The sequence below is a fragment of the Hylobates moloch genome, unplaced genomic scaffold (assembly GCF_009828535.3).
Source record: "Hylobates moloch isolate HMO894 unplaced genomic scaffold, HMol_V3 SCAFFOLD_6, whole genome shotgun sequence".
Taxonomy (NCBI): domain Eukaryota; kingdom Metazoa; phylum Chordata; class Mammalia; order Primates; family Hylobatidae; genus Hylobates; species Hylobates moloch.
This window is the reverse complement of record NW_026652281.1, coordinates 150,273,389-150,294,635: the sequence shown is the minus strand read 5'-3', so window position 1 is coordinate 150,294,635 and position 21,247 is coordinate 150,273,389. Positions and strand designations below refer to the sequence as shown.

Sequence of the window (21,247 nt, the reverse complement as noted above, 5' to 3'; positions counted from 1 at the left end):
ATTAAAATCAGTTAACAAAACTGGCTAATCCAGTAACACCATTATAAAATGGAAGAAATTATTGTGATCTTTCGAGAAGTGCAGGTTGTTTTTGCTGCCTATTCTTAATTTACTAGTAAAACTTTCTTTTTTTTTTTTTTTTTTTTTTTTTTTTTTTTGGAAAGGAGTCTCCCTCTGTCGCCCAGGCTGGAGTGCAGTGGCACAATCTCGGCTCACTGCAAGCTCCGCCTCCCGGGTTCACGCCATTCTCCTGCCTCAGCCTCTCCGAGTAGCTGGGAGTACAGGCGCCCGCCACCACGCCCGGCTAATTTTTTGTATTTTTTAGTAGAGACGGGGTTTCACCGTGGTCTCTATCTCCTAACCTCGTGATCCACCCACCTCGGCCTCCCAAAGTGCTGGGATTACAAGCGTGAGCCACCGCGCCCAGCCAAAACTTTCTAAATCTTCTACAGAAAAAAAAAATAAATAAATTACCATGGTCACAATGTGGATCAGCTTGTTAGTGTAAAGATGAGATGTGGATTGGGAAGTCACCAGTACAGAAACTTATATTAAAAGGAGGACAAGACTGAAGGAAAGCGAGCATGTGGCTTAGTGAGCAGATAACAGGAGGCTAGCCAAAAACTAGGCAGAATACAGGGAAAGCAAATCACAAACCAAAGAAAAGAGAGAGTGGTCAGCAAATCAATAGGTGGTTAATCAACTTCTTAAAACTTTAGGTTTACCATATTCTGTGTTGAGGCCCCATAATTTCACTTTATTAGCTTCATACTGGGCTTTCTTCTTTAACCGACAAGCTCTGTGAAAGGAAGGAGCAGTTAGTTCACTTTCTTTTTCTTAAGTTTATTATTTTTAATTGTGGAGAAGGGGTCTCGCTATGTTGCCCAGGCTACTCTCCAACTCCTAGCTGCAAGTGATCCTTCCTTTTTGGCCTCCTAAAGTGCTGGGATTATAGGCATGAGGCACCACGCCCAGCCTGCTCTCTTAAGTGAATATTCATCTTTCATTTTCTAATAGCAATCCAAAACCGCTGCCTACTGACGTTTATCAAATAACTGAGTTACCAGAAAACACAACATAATCATTTATGCAAATTGATTTTTAAAAATTTAGCACACATTTAAAAATAAAGCTATATCAGCAAACACCTATTAAAGTGGCTAAAAAACAAAAATAAAAACAAAAACTGATAATACCAAAAGTTGTACAGGATGTGAAGCAAGTGGAACCCTCATGTGTTGCTAGCAGGAAAGTAAAACAGTATATATAGCTACTTTGGAGAATTGTCAGTTTCTTCTAAACATATATGCTTGGATATTTATCTAAGAGAGATGGAAATATATTCATACAAACATGTGTAAGTGAACGCTGATGGTGGTTTTATTCATAATTGCCAAAAACTGGAGGCAACCCAAATGCCCTTCAACTGGTGAATGGATAAACTATAGTATATCCCTACCCAAAGGAATACAACTCAGCAACCAAAAGGAACAAATTATTACTCCAGGCAACAATATGGATGAATCTCAAATGTGTCATGTTGAGTGAAAGAATACAGATTCAGCTGGGCGCAGTGGCTCACGCCTGTAATCCCAGCACTTTGTGAGGCCTGGGCTACATGGTGAAACCCCATCTCTCCAAAAAATACAAAAATTAGCTGGGCATGCTGGGTCACATCTATAATCCCAGCTACTTAGGGGACTGAGGCGGGAAGATCCCTTGAGCCCTGGAGGCAGAGGTTGCAGTGAGCTAACTAAGATCAGACCACTGCCTGTGTGACAGAGTGAGACTCTATCTCCAAAAAAAAAAAGGAAGACAGGTTCAATCAAAGGCTACATACATACAATATATTCCATGTACATGACATTCTGGAAAAGGCAAAACTGTGGAGACAGAAAATAGATCAGTGGTTTTGAGGGGCGATGGGTGCAGGAAGGGGTTTGCTTTTACAAAGAGACATAAGGAAACTTTTTAAGATGATGAAAATGTTCAATATCTTGATCGTGGTGGTGGTTATATGATTGGATATGTTTGTCAAAACTCATAAAAGTATACATTAAAAGGTATACATTTTACTGTAAGTTATAGCTCAATAATTCTGACTTACTAAAAAAGCAAACAAAAAATAAAGCTAAGAAAAAATTTTTTATTGTTATACTACAACATAATGCACCAGAGTCCATTCATCTCTCCCCTCTTAAAAACTTTTTCCGTAAAACAAAAATACCGTCTTCTACTTTCAAAAGAAAAATTATAATATTCTCATTGTAGAATTTATAAAAGAAAAATACAATTTCTTTGTTGTCCTTCTATAAAAACTCACTTAGGGCCTAACTTCACCTCCTAAACTTTCTTCACGAGTGAACATTATTAGCATTTACCTGGAAGCCAGCTTATTTTTTTCCTTCCTTGACCTTGGTCGGGCTGTTAAGGGAAGCTCACTGACTGGAGTCAGGTCACTAATCACCTTATTCAGTTTCCGAAGTTCATTGCCTATCTGGAGGAGTTTTTTAGGATTTGGAGTCAGGTCTTCTACATCAGTTCTCCGTGACTTCTTTACTGCATATTTTCCTATAAACAGTTTAAAAGAAGTTTAAGTTAGATCACTTTAATTAACAAGAGACACATTTTTCACAGCCACATTTTTAACCACTTCCCACCACTACCTTTTCTTTTCAGAAGTCTTGGCGTGTTTCAGAAGTCTTAGCATGTTTAACAATCTATCCTAGAAGGGCTGGCCTCCTCTCCTTCCCATCTTGTGGCTGCAGGAAATGGGGGTGATATGGCAGAGTTCTAACTTTTTCCAAGTTATTCCCTACCCTAGGCTTCTAGTCCCAGCATGACAGATTCTTCATTATTTGCATGGCATACTAAGCATCTCAAATCTCAGGATGAGTATGAGTTCAACTGAACACCAAAATCAGGACTAGGGTATAATATATAGTTAGAAAAGAGGTTGGAGATTTTACCCAAACCAAGATGTTTCTGATACTACGTCTGAAAATTGTCAGACATACACATTTTTGTATTGAACTTGAAAATCCAACAAGTAAACATAACCTTGTTTAAAAGCTCTTCTTTTGTTGCTTTGATAAATAACATTATAGAAGACTCAAGGGGTCTTGGTCTGTCTCTCTAGGCAAAAGGGATGGTTCTGTCCTCCGAACTCCTACAACTTCCCTAGTACTCATATGCTACTTGGGATTATTGACTGGACTTAATGTTTCATTTCTAGTAGAAAACTTATCTGAAGGCAAAAACTTGGTAATTATTTACTGAGAGACAATATAGTACACCTGGTTGCTAGTGGAAAAGGAAAATGAGGCACAAACATACATCAGACGGAATTCTTGTCCTCAAAAATCCTTAGCAACTCACATCTGTATGAGGAGTGAATAACCTGTTTACTGACCATCACACTTACTAGTAGTTCCCCTCCCCACTTTTTTCAGTAAAGACTTTGTATTAATTTTTTTTATTCAGAGCAGAAGAACTAGAAACTATGGATTAATTAAAAAATAACATTTGTGCAGAATAAATTCTACTTAATCACAGCTTCCTGAGTTCACAATAAAAAATTTGACCTACCTAAGACTGTCATTTTTAAAATTTTTTTTAGAGACAGGGTCTCACTCTATCACCCAGGATGGAGTGCAGTGGCATAATCACAATTCATTGCAGACTCTAACTCCTGGACTCAAGTGATCCTCCCATCTCAGCCTCCCAAAGTGCTGGGATTACAAGCATGAGCTGCAGCACACGGCCTGACCTACCTAAGATTATAAACTTCTGATTCCTACTACAGGTATTCGACTCTTCTCTACTACTCCTTTTCTCCATAACCATCCTCCCTTTCTTTTCTTTCCTTGCCCTTTTATCCCCATTACCATTTGAATTCCAGTCCCCCCATTTACATCTGCGGATTAGACAAGAATGCAAGATGGCCGGGCGCGGTGGCTCACGCTTGTAATCCCAGCACTTTGGGAGGCCGAGGCGGGCGGATCACGAGGTCAGGAGATCGAGACTATGGTGAAACCCCGTCTCTACTAAAAAAAAATACAAACAAATTAGCCGGGCGTGGTGGCGGGCGCCTGTAGTCCCAGCTACTCGGAGAGGCTGAGGCAGGAGAATGGCGTGAACCCGGGAGGCGGAGCTTGCAGTGAGCCGAGATTGTGCCACTGCACTCCAGCCTGGGCAACAGAGCGAGACTGTCTCAAAAAAAAAAAAAAAAAAAAAAAAGAATGCAAGAGAGCCCGTTCACTTTCTCCTCAACCCTTCTGGTTATACCAACTGTGACAGGTCAGAAACCAGCAGCCTCCTAGTCATTTCCTGGATGGGGTAAGTAGATTAAGAAGGGACTAGAAATGAAATAATGTTTACACAGTCCTTCCTCCCCGCTTAGGTAAGGACTCTTAACACTGGTAAAAGCTATTTGTGAGTAGTCATGCAAATGTAGCAGCTCTACAGTCCCCATCTCCAGTTTGCTAGGAAGGGTTAAATGCCTAGGTACAGGGAGTAAGCATTATGGATTAGCATCTCAACTTAATTAAAGTGACACTAAATATCTGACTGCAATACCCAATACCCTCTTACCATGATGTAAGCCATTTTTCTGATACATATTACTTGGCAAAGTATCTCGGTTCCACTCAGATGGTCTCAGCATCCTCTCTTGCTGTGATGGTGTAAGTTGTTCACTATACTCCCAGAAGTATCTTCTTTTACCTCTCTTCCGTGAAGATACTGAAGTCACCTCCTTCAGGTCTTCTACAGAATCATTTTCATAGCCTTAAAAAAAAGGTCCCGCAATTTTTAAGCTCCATAAATTTCAATAAATCAATCAGAACCAACGAAAAGATCCCTTCTATTTGTGACTTGGTAATTTCCTTGCATCTGAAAACATCATTGGCATGTCAAAGATAAAAAACCAGGTCTATAAGAGAACTTTTAATACGTAAATCTCTAACTCATAAAACATTCCGAGATTAATAAACATAGATAACTACACTGTTCATCTTCCTTGGGTTTCTCTTTAGTTTTTATAAGTTAGTATACGATACTATTTTTATTACCTTCAAACAGGATTAAGAGAACAATTACAGGACAGCTATAGGAATATCAAAAGTACCATCAGATAATGGTACTTAGATACATAAACTATGACTTTTAAATGTCTTCCTTCTAATATTTATGTATCTGAAACATCTCGGACAGAAAGCTATATACACTTTTTTATTTTTTTTTTTAATTTTAAAAAAATTTTTTGTAGGCCAGGCGTGGTGGCTCACACCTGTAATCCCAGCACTTTGGGAGGCCGAGATAGGTAGATCACCTGAGGTCAGGAGTTTGAGACCAACCTGGCCAACATGGCAAAACCCTGTCTCCACTAAAAAATACAAAAATTAGCCAGGGCGTGGTGGTGCACGCCTGCAATCCCAGCTACTCGGGAGGCAGAGGCACAAGAATCACTTGAACCCAGGAGGCAGAGGTTGTAGTGAGCCGAGATTGTGCCACAGTACTCCAGCCTGGGCAACAGAATGAGACTCTGACTCTGTCTCTAAAAAAAAAAAATTTTGTAGAGACAGAGGTCTCACTATGTTGCCAGGCTGGTCTCAAACTCCTGGGTTCACAAGCAGTCCTCTGGCCTCAGCCTCTGAAAGTGCTGGGATTACAGGCATGAGCCACCATGCCTAGCCCGGCTATATACATTTCTATGATGGTGTTCTACTGGGCAGAATTCTATGTGGCAGCATTAGTTTTCTTCTTACCTGTCACGCTACTTCTTTTGGAAAAGTATAAAAGATGACAGTTCTCACACTGCCTATCAGATAAAAAACTTATATGCCTATTCCAGTTAATATTTTATTGAAAGCTATTTGTATTAACATCACTGTTTAAGAAGGGGGGATTTTCCTAATAGAAGTTTCAGAAAATACTTAATTCTGAGTTGCTAGAACTGTTGGTCAGACCCAGTATTGAATGACCTATAAATCTAAAATACCTCAGAGAATGGCCACCTCTGATGTACTCCACATCATTAATGCTAGGTACATGAACAAGAGGGAATGGGCTGTGCAAAGAATGTACACAATCCAAACCTAAGGTAACCAGGAAAACTTGGGCAGCATTGACCATAAGTAAAATGGTCATTTTTCCTTCCTGAAAACATAAGAAGGTGATGATGTGTTTGCTTTGAGGAACTAAGTTTTCTCCAGACAAAGAATGAATCAAGAGCATGCTTCCATTTATATGCTACTCTGGAAAAGGCAAAACTATATGGACACAGTGGTTGCCAGGGATTGGCAGTGGAGGAAAGGGATGACTATAAAAGAACATAAGGGGCCGGGTGTGGTGGCTCACGCCTGTAATCCCAGGACTTTGGGAGGCCAAGGTGGGCGGATCACCTGAGATCAGGAGTTCGAGACCAGCCTGGCCCACATGGCGAAACCTCATCTCTACTAAAAATACAAAAATTAGCCAGGCATGGTGGTGGGTGCCTGTAATCCCAGCTACTCGGGAAGCTGAGGCAGGAGAATCGCTTGAATCCGGGAGGTAGAGGTTGCAGTGAGCCAAGATTGTGCCATTGCACTACAGCCTGGACAACAAGAGCAAGACTCTATCTCAGTAACATAACATAACATAACATAAAATAAAATAGGGAATTTTGGGGGGTGATCAAACTATTCTGTATTAGTGGTGGTTACATGATTACATGATTTGTCAAAACTCATAGAAGTGTACACTGTAAGAGGGGTGAATTTTACTGTGAAAATTATACCACAATAAACATGACTTTAAAAAACAGAATCAATTTGGAAAGCAGAATGATTTCTGAGCAAGAGTTAAGACAAGCTTTTGTAGCACTGCTGGTGTTAACAGCATTTTATTAGTACACACGTGGTAGTTTAAAACAAAACAGCAAGCAGTGTGATGGTGACCCTTAGGCTCTTTTTTTCTGAGATGGAGTCTTGCTCCGTCACACAGGCTGGAGTGCAGTGGCACGATCTTGGCTCACTGCAAGCTCCACCTCCCAGGTTCACACCATTCTCCTGCCTCAGCTTCCCGAGTAGCTGGGACTACAGGCACCCACCACCACGCCCGGCTAATTTTTTCTATTTTTTAGTAGAGACGGGGTTTCATCGTGTTAGCCAGGATGGTTTCGATCTCCTGACCTCATGATCCACCCACCTCGGCCTCCCAAAGTGCTGAGATTACAGGTGTGAGCCACCACGCCAGGCCCCTTAGGCTCTTCTTAAAAAATGATGCACAAGTTGAGTGACACAATCATTTCTAGAAGTCTAATTTTTAAAAACTATATTAGAATAAAGCAATGGCTTTGGCCTATTTATTTGTGCTTATGTTTCTTTTCAAATTGTAGGATTTATTTTGTTCTAGTTATCAACCTAGTTTTGGAAAAGATGCAAGGGCCATATGTTGCCGACAGAAATGGCCTTTAAAAAGGCCCTTGTGGCCAGACACGGTGGCTCATGCCCGTAATCCCAGCACTCTGGGAGGCCGAGGCAGGCGGATCACAAGGTCAGGAGATCGAGACCATCCTGGCTGACACGATGAAACCCCACCTCTACTAAAAATACAAAAATAAATAAACAAAAGGCCCTCATGGCCAGGCACGGTGGCTCACACCTGTAATCCCAGCACTTTGGGAGCCCGAGGTGGGTAGATCACATGAGGTCAGGAATTCAAGACCAGCTTGTCCAACATGGCGAAACCATCTCTACTAAAAATACAAAAATCAGCTGGGCATGGTGGCGTACACATGTAATCCCAGCTACTCAGGAGGCTGAGGCAGGAGAAGACTTGAACCCAGGAGGTGGAGTGCAGTGAGACGAGATCATACCACTGCACTCCAGCCTGGGCAACAACAGCAAGATTCTGTCTCAATAAATAAATAAATAATAAAAAGGCCCCTGTTACACTAGGTAGGCAAAAATTACTGGCTCACAAGATTACCCTAGTTTGACTGTGAACACCTCAACACAGGCAGATGCACCAACCAAAACACTCCCACCTTCCTATCAATGTTAGTAATTGGGTGTTCCACACTTAAGCCTATCCCAGCCCAAAGCATAAGAGAAAAAAATTTATATACAGCTTCTTCAGCTGTGTGTGTACACACACACACACACACACACACACACACACACATATATACACATACCATCCTCCTGGATACTTTATTTGATATACTCCCTTAGATAGTAACTACCTTTGCCTCTCTGTGGGGGCCTGGATCTCTGGCAAATCACTGTCCCTGGTTAGGAAGGAGGTTGTTAGCTCCATTTATACGAACTACAATGCTCATGGAGACTTGATATGATTTGGCACAGCTGGGACTAAGTCAGGCCCCACAACTCAAGGTGTCTCAGGGCTTCCCACTTTTCTTGTGCCTAATTAAATGATCTGAATAATTTTTTCCTGCATATATTTCATGTTAAGTTTAAAGAATCATGAAGATTTTTTTTTCTTCTGTCCCACCCAAATTAGTTACTAGTTTTATTACCTATAGGTCTTCAGCCTTTTTCCCACAAGTATTTAAAAGCCATCAGTTTTCTCTGACTTAATATAATATTTTCTAATAGCATACACCATAAATTCACCATCACAAACATACATACACACACACACACACTCTCTCTCTCTCTGAATTTGTTGCCTAAAGCCATCCACCTTTCTTCGGACTGTGACTTGCTCTGTCACCCAGGCTGGAATGCAGCAGTGTGATCACAACTCACTACAGCCTCGACCTCCTGGGCTCCAGCAATCCTCCCACCTCAGCCTCCTGAGTAGCTAAGGCTCCAGGCACACACCAATACACTGGGCTAATTTTTGTATTTTTTGTAGAGACAGGAGTCTCCCTTTGTTGCCCAGGGTGGTCTCGAACTCGGGCTCAAGCAATCTTCCCATTTCAGCCTCCCAAAGTGCTAAGATTACAGGCATGAATTACCATGCCCAGCCACCACCCACCTTTCAATACAGAGACTGTATTCAATGATCAAACAGAATGAAAAAAAATTATGCCCCAAGATCACTGGTCTTGAATTTAGGGTCATTAAATATTTCTCAAACTAGGTTCTGAAGAACACTGTTACCATAAGATATGGTTTTACCTGAGGTGAATTCTGCAGTCAGGTAAGTTTTAAAATCTCTCATCCTGCATATCTCTCTTGCCAAATCACAGTACACATAGACATGTTAAAAGACTAAGAAATCATCACAGTAAATAAACCCACTTAACACTAAGTTCCATGAAGATGTCTACTTTTTTCATCTCTGTATAGCCAATACCTAATATACACAGTGCTTGCCACAAAAGTAGGCACTCAAAATTTTTTAAAACAAATCCATGATTTTGTTTAATGCAACGTTTCCCATTAAGATCTTTCCCTTTTCTTTTCATGTGATAGATCATCATACTGATCTAACTCATTCCTATCTGACATGATTACCAAAAAAAGTAACAAATACCACATTTACTGCCTAAAATTTCAATCACACATCTCTGGTTAGTACAGACTACTGTCAATAAGCTGGTAAAGTTAACTGTGAAAATGTTTAGTGAAAATTACAAAATAAATTCTCATTCTGGGAGCCCATTCTTAGCCTTACAATCATGTAATTTCATGACCCCAAACAGTTGTAGCCTGTCCACAGAAAAGGCTCTATTAAAATTTGGGAGCCAATCCAGAAAATAGACTAAAACTCCATTTTGCACCTTTCCTGAAACTTTGTAGGCTCATGAACTGTTGTAGCCAAGTGCCAAGAAACAGCATCAAGGGAGCTAGTCATCACAAAAGGGCCTTTGTAAACTGTCAGCTATAAATTAAACCAATCAATCCACCCTAAACTAGCACTGAAGAAACTATAGCTATCCTTACTCTTTTGCTACAAAGAATTTCTTCCCGTTTCTCACCAGTAACTCACTTTTGCATCTTTAAAGTCACTTGTTCAGCTCTTCTAGGAAAAGGAGAAAATTTTACTAGCAAATGTGAATAAAGCCCAAATAATACCACAAAATTAACACAATTTTGTGGTGAAAGCATGCTGCTCATTAACATTTGTGAGAACTGTCCAAATAACATTAACCAAAAGGGTTTTACTTCAAGTCAACTGAAAGTGAATGAATTAAATGCCATCCACAAATTTGGGATAATTGTCAAATAGGTCCAAGAAGAGAACTTGACCCTGCCAAATGCCAGCTAATGTATAAAGCCACTGTCTTGTTATGTAAGAGCAACATGCTAACAAATAAGGCTTCTCCTACAAGGGTCAAGGGAAGAAAATGTGACATGTGACTAGTTCTGCCTCCCTGTGACAGTCAAAGGGATGAGAAAATAAAAATGGCGATCAATTAACCATGTGATCTCCCTTCACAGACCTCCTTATCTCTCAACACATCCAGAGGGAATGAAGTCAAGGGATCAAGGATGAATTTAGAGTGGAGTTAAAGGTCAAAGAAAAGTATGGCCCCAAGCTCCAAAATGGTTCCCATGGACCCAAGCTAGCCCCAACAGAACCTGGTTACAGGTCTACCCCAGCACCAAGCCAGCAGCTGCAGACCTAGACTCAGGGCCCATCCATCCCTGGAGTCCTGGACTCCAGGCTCACACCCACAGTCCTAGTTGACAGGCCTGCCCCAATAGACCCCCAAGCCACGCTGGTGCCTGTGGAGTCAGGACCAAGTCCACTCCCACAGATACAGGTGCCAGGTAAGTTCTCGTGGATTCAGACTCAAAGCCCACCCCACTGCCAGGTCAGCTCCTATGGACCCAGGTTTCAGACTGACCCCAAATGATCCAGGCTCCAGGCCTGCTTCCACAGTTCCAGGCACCAGGATGACCTCCACAGACCCAAGCCTCAGGCCTACCTGCCCGCTGACTCCAGCAATAGGCCAGCCTACCCAAGGACTCCAGGAGCAAACTTGCCTGCAAAGCCCTTCAGGAAGCCCACCCAGAACCTCTAGATGACCTGACAAGTGAAGGGCTTTCCTTGGCAAAGCCAGTCTATAAAGACTGGAAGAGGTGCCCACATGTTTAAATGTACAGACACCAATTCAAGGCCATAAGGATCACAAATAATCAGGGACAAATGACACTAGCAAAGGAAGAAAATTAAGCACCAGCAACTGATCCAAAATAATGCACATCTATGAACTTCCTAACAAAGAATTCAAAATAATTGTATTAAAGAAGCTCAGTGAGCAACAAGAGAACATAGACAACTAAATGCAATCTAGAGCTGAAGAACACAAGGACTAAACTGAAAAATTCCATAGGGCAATTCAACAGAAGACTTGATCAAACAGAAGAAAGAAGCAGTGAGCTCCAAGACAGGTCATTTGAAATTATCCAGTTAGAGGAACAAAAAGAAAAAGGAATGAAAAAGAATAAAGAAAGCCTACAGGATTTATAGGACACCATCAAGCAAAATGAAATGCACATTATAGGAATAGTGAAAAGAGTAAAGAAAGAGAAAGGGGCAGAAAGCTTATTTAAAGTAATAATGACAGGCCGGGCACGGTGGCTCACACCTGTAATCCCAGCACTTTGGGAGGCCAATGGGGGCAGATCACCTGAGGTCAGGAGTTCAAGACCAGCCTGATCAACATGGTGAAACCCCGTCTCTACTAAAAATACAAAAATTAGCTAGGTATGGTGGTGGGCGCCTGTAATCCCAGCTACTCAGGAGGCTGAGGCAGGAGAATCACTTGAACCCAGGAGGCAGAGGTTGCAGTGAGTCAAGATGATGCCAGTGCACTCCAGCCTGGGTGACAGAGTGGCAAGACTTCGTCTTAACAACAAAAAAAAAAGACTTCACTAAGACACATTATAATCAAATTCTGGAAAGTCAAAGACAAAAAGAGACTTTTGAAAGCAGCAAGAGAAAAGCAACTTGTCATATACAATGAAACTCTCATAAGACTGTCAGTGGTTTTCTCAGCAGAAACCTTAAAGGCTAGAAGAGAGTGAGATAACATATTCAAAGTGCTGAAAGAAAAAAAAACCACTAGGCTGGGCACGGTGGCTCATGCAAGTAATCCCAGCCCTCTGGGAGGCCAAGGCGGGTAAAATGCTTCAGCCCAGGAGTATAAGACCAGCCTGGGTAACACGGTAAAACCCCATCTCTACAAAAAAATACAAAAATTAGCTGGATGTGGTGGCATATACCTCAGCTACTTGGGAGGCTGAGGTGGAAGGATTGCTTGAGCCCAGGATATTGAGGGTGCAGTGAGCTGGGATCACGCCATTGCACTCTAGCCTGAGCAAGAGTAAGACCCTGTCTCAAGAAAACAAACAAACAAACAAACAAAAACACCCTACAAAGAACACCATATCCAGCAAGCAAGCTGTCCTTCACAAATGAAAAAAATAAATAAAAGCTTTCCTAAGTTGGGCATGATGATGCACATCAGTAGTTCCAGCTACTCAAGAGACTGAACTGGGAAGATTGCTTAAGCTCAGGAGTTCAAGACCAGCCTGAGTAACATAGTAAGACCCTCTCTCTCAAGGGAAAACAAAAAAGACTTTCCCAGAAAACAAAAGCTGAGGGAGTTCATCACCAGTAGGACTGTTTTACAAGAAATGTTAATAGGAGTTCTTCAAGTTGAAATGAAAGGATGCTAACTAACAGCATGAAAACATATGGTGGGGGAGGGGGCGGCGGTGGCTCACGCCTGTAATCCCAGCACTTTTCGAGGCCAAGGTGGGTGGATCACCTGAGGTCAGGAGTTTGAGACTAGCTGAGCCAACATGGTGAAACCCTGTCTTTACTAAAAATATAAAAATTAGCCGGGCATGGTGGTGGTCGCCTGTAATCTCAGCTACTCAGGAGGCTAAGGCAGGAGAATCGCTTGAACCCGGGAGGTGGAGTTGCAGTGAGCCGAGATCACGCCACTGCACTCCAGCCTGGGCGAGAGAGTGAGACTCCATCTCAAAAAAAAAAAAGAAAAGAAAACATGAAAGTATAAAATTCACTGTGTAAAAATAAGAACAGTCATATTCAGAATGCTCTAATACTGTAATGGTGGTGTGCAAAACACTTTTAATGCTAGTATAAAAGTTAAAAAGGCATTAAAAATAACTACATATAAAATAATTTTGGCTATGCGTGGTGACTCACACTAGTAATCCCAGCACTTTGGAAGGCCAAGGTGGGCAGATCACTTGAGGTCAGGAGTTCGAGACCAGCCTGGCCAACATGATGAATCCTTAGTGAAAAAAAAAAAAAAATATATATATATATATATATATATATATATATATACACACACACACACACACACACACACACACAAGATTAGCCAGATGTGGTGGCAGGTGCCTGTAATCCCAGCTACTTGGGAGGCTAAGGCAGGAGAATCATTCGAACCTGGGAGGAGGAGGTTGCAGTGAGCCAAGACTGTCCCAGTGCACTCCAGCCTGGATGACAGAGCAAGACTCTGTCTCAAAAAAAAAAAAAAAAAGCTATATATAAAATAATTTCTTAAGGGATACACAATATGAAAAGATGTTAACTGTGGTATCAATAAAAAGTGTAAAGTGTAGAGATTTTATACATAGCCGAAGTTAAACTATTACCAGCTTAAAAAAGACTTGTGTTTTATGTAAGCCCCATGGTAATCACAAAGAAAAATCTGTAGTATAGATAACACAAAAGATAAAGAAAAAGGAATCGAAGCATACCACTACAAAAAAACAACAAATCACAGAGGAAGAGTGCAAGAGAGGAAGTAACAAAAGGACTATATAACAGTCAGAAAACATTAACAAAATGGTAACAGTAAATCCTTACCTATCAATACCCAGTAAAAAGATATAGAGTGGCTGAATGAATAGAAAACCAAGAACCAACTCTATGTTGCCCACAAGAAAATCACTTTAGCTTTAAGGATGCATATAGCCAAGCATAGTGGCTCATACCTGTAATCCCAACACTTTGAGAGGCCAAGGCAGGCAGATCACTTGAGCCCAGAAGTTCGAGACCAGCCTAGGCAACATAGGGAGACCTCATCTCTATAAACAATACAAAAATTAGCTGGGTATGGGGGTGCATGCCTGTAGTCCTAACTACTCGGGAGGCTGAGGTGGGAAGACTGCTTGAGTCTGGCAGGTCAAGGCTGTAGTGAGCAGTGATTGTACCACTACACTCCAGCCTGGGCAACAGAGTAAGACCCTGTCTCAAAAAAATAAAAAGGATGCATGTAAGCTATAAGTGAAGAAATGAAAAGAGATATTCCATGGAAATGGCAACCAAAAAGGACAGAGCTGGCTATACTTATATCAGACAAAATAGATGTTAAATCAAAAACTGTCACAAGAGGTGGCACACACCTATAGTCCCAGCTACTCAGGAGGCTGAAGGAGTGGTACTGCTGGAGCCCAAGTAGTTGAGACTGCAGTGAGCTGTGATAGTATTGGTGCACACCAGCAGCCTGGGTAACAGAGTAAGATTCTGTCTCCAAAAAAAAAAAAAAAAACAGTAAAAAGATTAACAACTGTCACAAGACAAAGAAGGTCTTTATATAATAAAAAAGGGTTTGTTGATTTATCAAGAGGTTATATAGTAAATATATGTACTCCCATATCAAAGTGCCTAAGTAAATGAACCAAATATTAATAGAACTAAAGGAAAAAACAGACAGTAATATAGGGGACTTCAACACTCCATTTTCAACAATGGATAGGTCATCAGAATATCAATTAAGAAAACAATGGATTTGAATAACACTTCAGACCAAATGGACCTAACAGACATATATAGAACATTCCCTCCAACAGCAGCAGAATATATACTCTTTTCAAGCACAAACAGAACATTCTCTAGTTTAGATCATATGTTAGGCCACAAAATAAGTCTTACTTAACAAATTTAAGAAGACTGAAATAATACCAAGTATGATATTTTGGCAACGGTATAACTAGAAATCAGAAGGAAATCAGAAGGAAATCGACACCATCCTTGCTAACACAATGAAACCCCGTCTCTACTAAAAAATACAAAAAATTAGCTGGGCGTAGTGGCAGGCACCTGTAGTCCCAGCTACTCAGGAGGCCGAGGCAGGATGGCTGAACCCGGGAGGCGGAGCTTGCAGTGAGTCAAGATCGCGCCACTGCACTCCAGCCTGGGCAACAGAGCGAGACTCTGTCTCCAAAAAAAAGGAAAATTGGAAAATTGACAAATATATAGAAATTAAACAACACACTCCTGAACAACCAATGGGTCAAAGAAGAAATCAAAAGAGGAATACAAAAATATGTTGAGACAAACAAAAATGGAAACATAACATATCAAAACTTACGGGATAAAGCAAAAGCAAATCCAAGAGGGAATCTTATGGTAATAAATACCTACATCAAGGAAAAAAAAAAAGATCTCAAATAAACAACCAAACTTTACACCTCAAGGAAGTAGAAAAAGAAGAACAAACTAACCCAAAGTTAGCAGAAGGAAGAAAATAACAAAGATCAAAGCAGAAATAAATGAATTAGACACTAAAAAAAATAGAAAAGATCAATGAAGAGTTTTTTGTTGAAATGAAAACAAAATTCACAAACTTTTAGCTAAATTAAGAAAAAAGAAGACTCAATAAAATTATAAATGAAAGAGGAGAAATCAGATTTAATACCACAGAAATGCAAAGAATCATTAAGGACTACTGTAAACAATTATACACTAACAAATTGAATAACCTAGAAGAAATGGATAACTTCCTAGAAACATACCAAGACTGAATCATGAAAAAAATAGAAAAGCTGAACAAACCAATAACAAGAAAGAATACTGAATCAGTAATCAAAAACTGTCGGTCGGGCACGAGGGCTCACATCTGTAATCCCAGCACTTTGGGAGGCCGAGGCGGGCAGATCACCTGAGGTCAGGAGTTCCAGACTAGCCTGGCCAACATGACGAAACCTCATCTCTACTAAAAATACAAAAATTAGCCAGGCATGGTGGTGAGTGCCTGTAGTCCCAACTGCTCGGGAGGCTGAGGTAGGAGAATCACTTAACCCGGGAGGCGAAGATTGCAGTGAGCCAAGATCATGCCACTGCACTCCAGCCTGGGTGACAGAGCAAGACTCCATCTCAAACAAACAAAAACTCTCAATGAACTAAAGCCAAGGGCCTGCTGACTTCACTAGTAAATTCTTTTTCTTTTTTTGAGACGGAGTCTCGCTCTGTCGCCCAGGCTGGAGGGCAATGGCGCGGTCTCGGCTCACCGCAAGCTCCGCCTCCCGGGTTCACGCCATTCTCCTGCCTCAGCCTCCAGAGTAGCTGGGACTACAGACACCCGCCACCACGCCCAGCTAATTTTTTTGTGTTTTTAGTAGAGACGGGGTTTCACCGTGTTAGCCAGGATGCTCTCGATCTCCTGACCTCGTGATCCGCCCGCCTTGGTCTCCCAAAGTGCTGCGATTACAGGCGTGAGCCACCGCGCCCGGCCTTCACTAGTAAATTCTACCAAATATTGAAGGAAGAATTAATACCAATCCTTCTCTAATACTTCCAAAGAAATGTAGAGGAGAGAACATTTCCAAACTCATTTTATGAGGCCAGTATTACCATGATACCAAAACCAAACAAGAACACACGAGGTAAGAAAATCACAGGCCAGTATCCCTGATGGACATGGATGCAAAAATCCTCAACAAAATACTAGCAAGCCATATTCAACAGCACATTAAAAGGATCATACATCATGATTAAGTGGGATTTATCTTTGAGATGCAAGGATGATTCAATATATGCAAATCAATCAATGATATACCACATTAACGGACTGAAGGATAAAAACAATATGATCATCTCAATAGATATGGAAAGAACGCATGACAAAATTCAACATGCTTCAAGATCTGAAAGAATTTGCTTTAAAAAATTCAACATGCTTTCATGATAAAAAAAATTTAACAAATTACATATAAAAGGAACATTCTTCAACATAATAAAGGCCATACACAACAAACGCATAGCTAACATCATACTCAGTGATGATAACCTGAAAGCTTTTCCTCTAAGACCAGGAACAAGACAAGGATGCCCATTCTCTCAACTACTATTCCATATATATCGATAATACTGGAAGTCCTATCTAGAGAAATTATGCAAAAGGAAAGGAAAGGAAAGGGAAGGGAAGGGGAGGGGAGGGGGAGGGGAGGGGGGGGAGGAAGGGGAGGAGGGGGGGGGGGGGGGAAGGGAAGGGAAAAGGAAAGAGAAAAGGAACGGAGGGAAGGAGGGAAGAGAGGGAGGGAGGGAAGAGAGGAAGGGAGGGAAGGGAGGCACGGAAAGAAAGAAAACAAAGAAGGAGGCCGGGTGCGGTGGCTCACGCCTGTAATCCCAGCACTTTGGGAGGCCAAGGCGGGGGGATCACGAGGTCAGGAGATCGAGACCATCCTGGCTAACATGGTGAAACCCCATCTCTACTAAAAATACAAAAAATTAGCCGGGCGAGGTGGCGGGTGCCTGTAGTTCCAGCTACGTGGGAGGCTGAGGCAGAAGAATGGCGTGAACCCCGGGGGGGCGGAGCCTGCAGTGAGCCGAGATCGCGCCACTGCACTCCAGCCTGGGTGAAAGAGTGAGACTCCTTCTCAAAAAGAAAAAAAAAAAGAAAACAAAGAAGGAAAGGCATCCAAATAGGAAAAGAAATTGTCTCAGTAGATGACATGATCTTGTATCTAGAAAACCCTAAAGACTTCACCATAGGCTGGGTGCAGTGGCTCACGCCTGTAATCCCAGCACTTTGGGAGGCTGAGGCGGGCAGATCACGAGGTCAGGAGATCGAGACCATCCTGACTAACACGGTGAAACCCCGTCTCTACTAAAAATACAAAAAAATTAGCTGGGCATGGTGGCTGGCGCCTGTAGTCCCAGCTACTCGGGAGGCTGAGGCAGGAGAATGGCGTGAACCTGGGAGGCGGAGTTTGCAGTGAGCCCAGATCGCGCCACTGCACTCCAGCCTGGGCAACAGAGCGAGACTCTGTCTCAAAAAAAAAAAAAAAAAAAAAAAAGCTATAGTAATTATAACAATATGGTACTGGCATAAAAACAGACATATACACCAATGAAACAGAGAGCCCAGAAATAAATTCCCACATTATGTCCAATTAATTAATCCTTGGGAAAGGTGCCAGAAACAACAATAAGTAAAGGACAGTCTCTTCAATAAATAGTTATGGGAAAACTGGATATTCAAAGGCAAAATAATGAAATTGGAGACCCTTATCTCATACCATATTAAAAAATCAACTCGAAATGGATTAAAGACTTAAACATAAGAACTAAACAATAAAAATACTAGGAGAAAACATGAAAAAGGATTCTTGACATTGGTCTGGGCAATGATTTTTTAAATATATAACTCCAAAAGCACTGGCAACAAAAGCAAAAATAAACAAATGAGATTGCATCAAACCAAAAAGCTCCCACAGAGCAAAATAAACAATTAACAGAGTGAAGAGACTACCTACGAAATGAAAGAAAAATATCTGCAAACCATACATCTGATAAGGAGTTAATATCCAAAATATACAAGGAACCCAAACAATGTAATAGCAAGAAAACAATCCAATTAAAAAATGGGCAAAGGACCTGAATAAACATTTTTAAAAAGACATCCAAATGGCCAACAAGTATATGAAAACATGCTCAATACCACTAATCATCAGAGAAATACAAACGAAAGCCACAATGAGATATCACCTCATACCTGTCGGCATGGCTATTATCAAAAAGATAAATGAAAGCAAGTGTTGTTGAGGATGTGGAAAAAAGAGAACTCTTGTAAACTATTGGTGGGAATGTAAATTGGTACAGTCATTATGGAAAACAGCATGGAAGTTCCTCAAAAAATTAAAAATAGAACGATCATATGATCCAGCAATCCCACTTCTGGGGATACAGCCAAAATAAATAAAGTCAGTATCTTGAAGAGATATCTGCATTCCTATGTTCATTGCAACAGTATTCACATAATCCAAGATAAGGAATCAACAAAGGGGCCAACAATGAATATATACACAAAGAAAATGTGAGAGTTATAGGCACATGCCCACAAACACAGGAATATTATTCAGCCTTAAAAAGAAAGGAAATCCTGTCTTTGTGATAACATGGATGAACCTGGAAGACACCATGCTAAGTTAAATAAGCCAGGCACAGAAAGACAAATACAGCATGATCCCATTTATATGCGAAATCTTAGAAAAAAAGTCAAACTCAGGATCAGAGGGTAGAAAGTAGAATGGAGGTTGCCAGGGGCTGGTGGGTGGGGGAAATGGGAAGATGTTGGCCAAAAGGTACAGTTTCAGTTATGCAGGATGAATAAGCTCTGGAGATCTAATATATAGCATTGTGACTACAGATAACAATACTGGGCTGGGTGTGGTGGCTCACGCCTGTAATTCCAGCACTTTGGGGAGGCTGAGACCGGCAGGTGGCTTGAGTTCACAAGTTCAAGACATGCCTGGGCAACATGGCAAAACCCCATCTCAACAAAAGATACAAAAATTAGTTGGGCATGATGGCGCACGCCTGTGGTCCTAGCTACTTGGAAGGCTGTGGTGGGAGGGTGGCTTGAGCCAGGGAAGCAGAGGATGCAGTGAACCAAGATTGTGCCACTGCACTCCAGCCTAGGCAATTGAGCCATATCTTGTTTCAAAAACAACAACAACAACTGTATTGTGTAGGCCAAATTTGTTAAGAGAGTAGATCTTAAATGTTCTTACCACCCTACTATGTGAAGTGATGGGTATGTTAATTAGCCTGATTTTGGTAATCATTTCACAACGTATACATATGTAAAAACATGTTGTACACTTTAAACATATACAATTTTTATTTGCCAAACATACCTCAATAAAGTTGGGGGGGAAAGTCAAAGAAAAGCAAAACTACAATCAAAAGTCAGGTAGATAATACAGTCCTTGCTGCCTTGGTGATGGTAGGATTTACTGACTCCTTCTGATCTATATATTCCTTTAAGCACCAGCTGCTAAAGGCATTTCCTTCCCCACGTTTGCCATTTCCCTTAATTACCCACCCTCTCTGTCTCACCCTTCCCCTACTCCTAAATACGAGACTCAAAGCAACAGGATCGACCTGTCAAGACTTTAAGGACCACTCATGAACAGCACTATGATCTTCCAAGTGCAGGGAGTTATATAAATTACCCCTACCTACAAAGTCAAGTCTCCTTGAAACATCTCAAAGCAGATTTCATTCACTTGCCAAGAGAAAAATTTTCCTGTATGTATTGTAAAAAGACAATTATTCTACCTAGACTATATAGAGTTGTACAGTAAACCAATGAAGAAGGCACAAACCCTTTTCTTCCATATTCAAGTACCTTTTACTTACCTGAAACTCCACCCAAATCAAAAAATTTGTTTGTGTCAAATGCATAAATCTAAGCATTTGTGTAACAGAAAGATTTCACCAAAGGAAAAATTCTTTTAGTAATAATAATGTTTCATTAGTTACAATATAGGTATTATGCTTTAAACGCCTTTCAGAAAATTAAATATCTATGTTTATACTGCCTGAAATTCCAGCAATCATCATTATAACAAAAGGGCTCTCTTTGATAGTTTTTTTTATAATAATAACTTAGTTTTCATGCAGAGTTAGTACCAACAATATTTTTGAAGAAAATAACTTCAGCTTAAATTTGAAGATCTTTACTTCTTTGTGCATTTTCAACCATGTGCCACTTAGCAATACTATTTTTATAAATAAACTGCACAAGCCAACAGCGCCAAAAGCCCAAGCATGTAAATGCTAAAGTGAACCAGTTCCCCCAGAGATTTCATTTTCTTTGTCCCTTTTATTTATATGCGCTGTATATAAATAAAGCAGAGTCTCCTTCATGCTCACCAAATTACAGCATGTATTTTTCTTAAATAGGAAAATATGATGTAAATTAAAATGTTAGCAGACACAAAGAAAATGCTCTCTTTTACATTATTCATAAATAGACTTTGTTGGGTATTGGCATGAGTAGTATAAACCATCATCACTTGGTTCAACATTCTATATACTCCTAACTTATCTCAACTATAATAGAGACACATGTATAAACAGTAATATTTTTATTTATTATTTTTTGTTGTTATTGAGACAGACTTTCACTCTTGTTGCCCAGGCTGGAGTGCAATGGCGCGATGTTAGCTCACCACAATCTCAGCCTCCTGGATTCAAGTGATTCTCCTGCCTCAACCTCCGGAGTAGCTGGGAT

The 21,247-nt window shown here is 40.8% G+C and overlaps 1 protein-coding gene across 6 annotated transcripts in view; it reads right to left on the bottom strand.

Moving 5' to 3' along the window:
- Positions 1-21,247, bottom strand: part of CREBRF (CREB3 regulatory factor) — an 88,141-nt gene that overhangs the window by 29,247 nt on the left and 37,647 nt on the right. For all 6 annotated transcript variants that reach the window (XM_032158644.2, XM_032158646.2, XM_058440150.1 and 3 more), the window contains 3 exons: positions 4,594-4,788; positions 2,382-2,571; positions 726-799 (listed from right to left, as the gene is read on the bottom strand). In XM_032158644.2, coding sequence (XP_032014535.1) covers positions 726-799; positions 2,382-2,571; positions 4,594-4,788 — 459 coding nt within the window. The remainder of the gene's footprint in view (positions 1-725; positions 800-2,381; positions 2,572-4,593; positions 4,789-21,247) is intronic.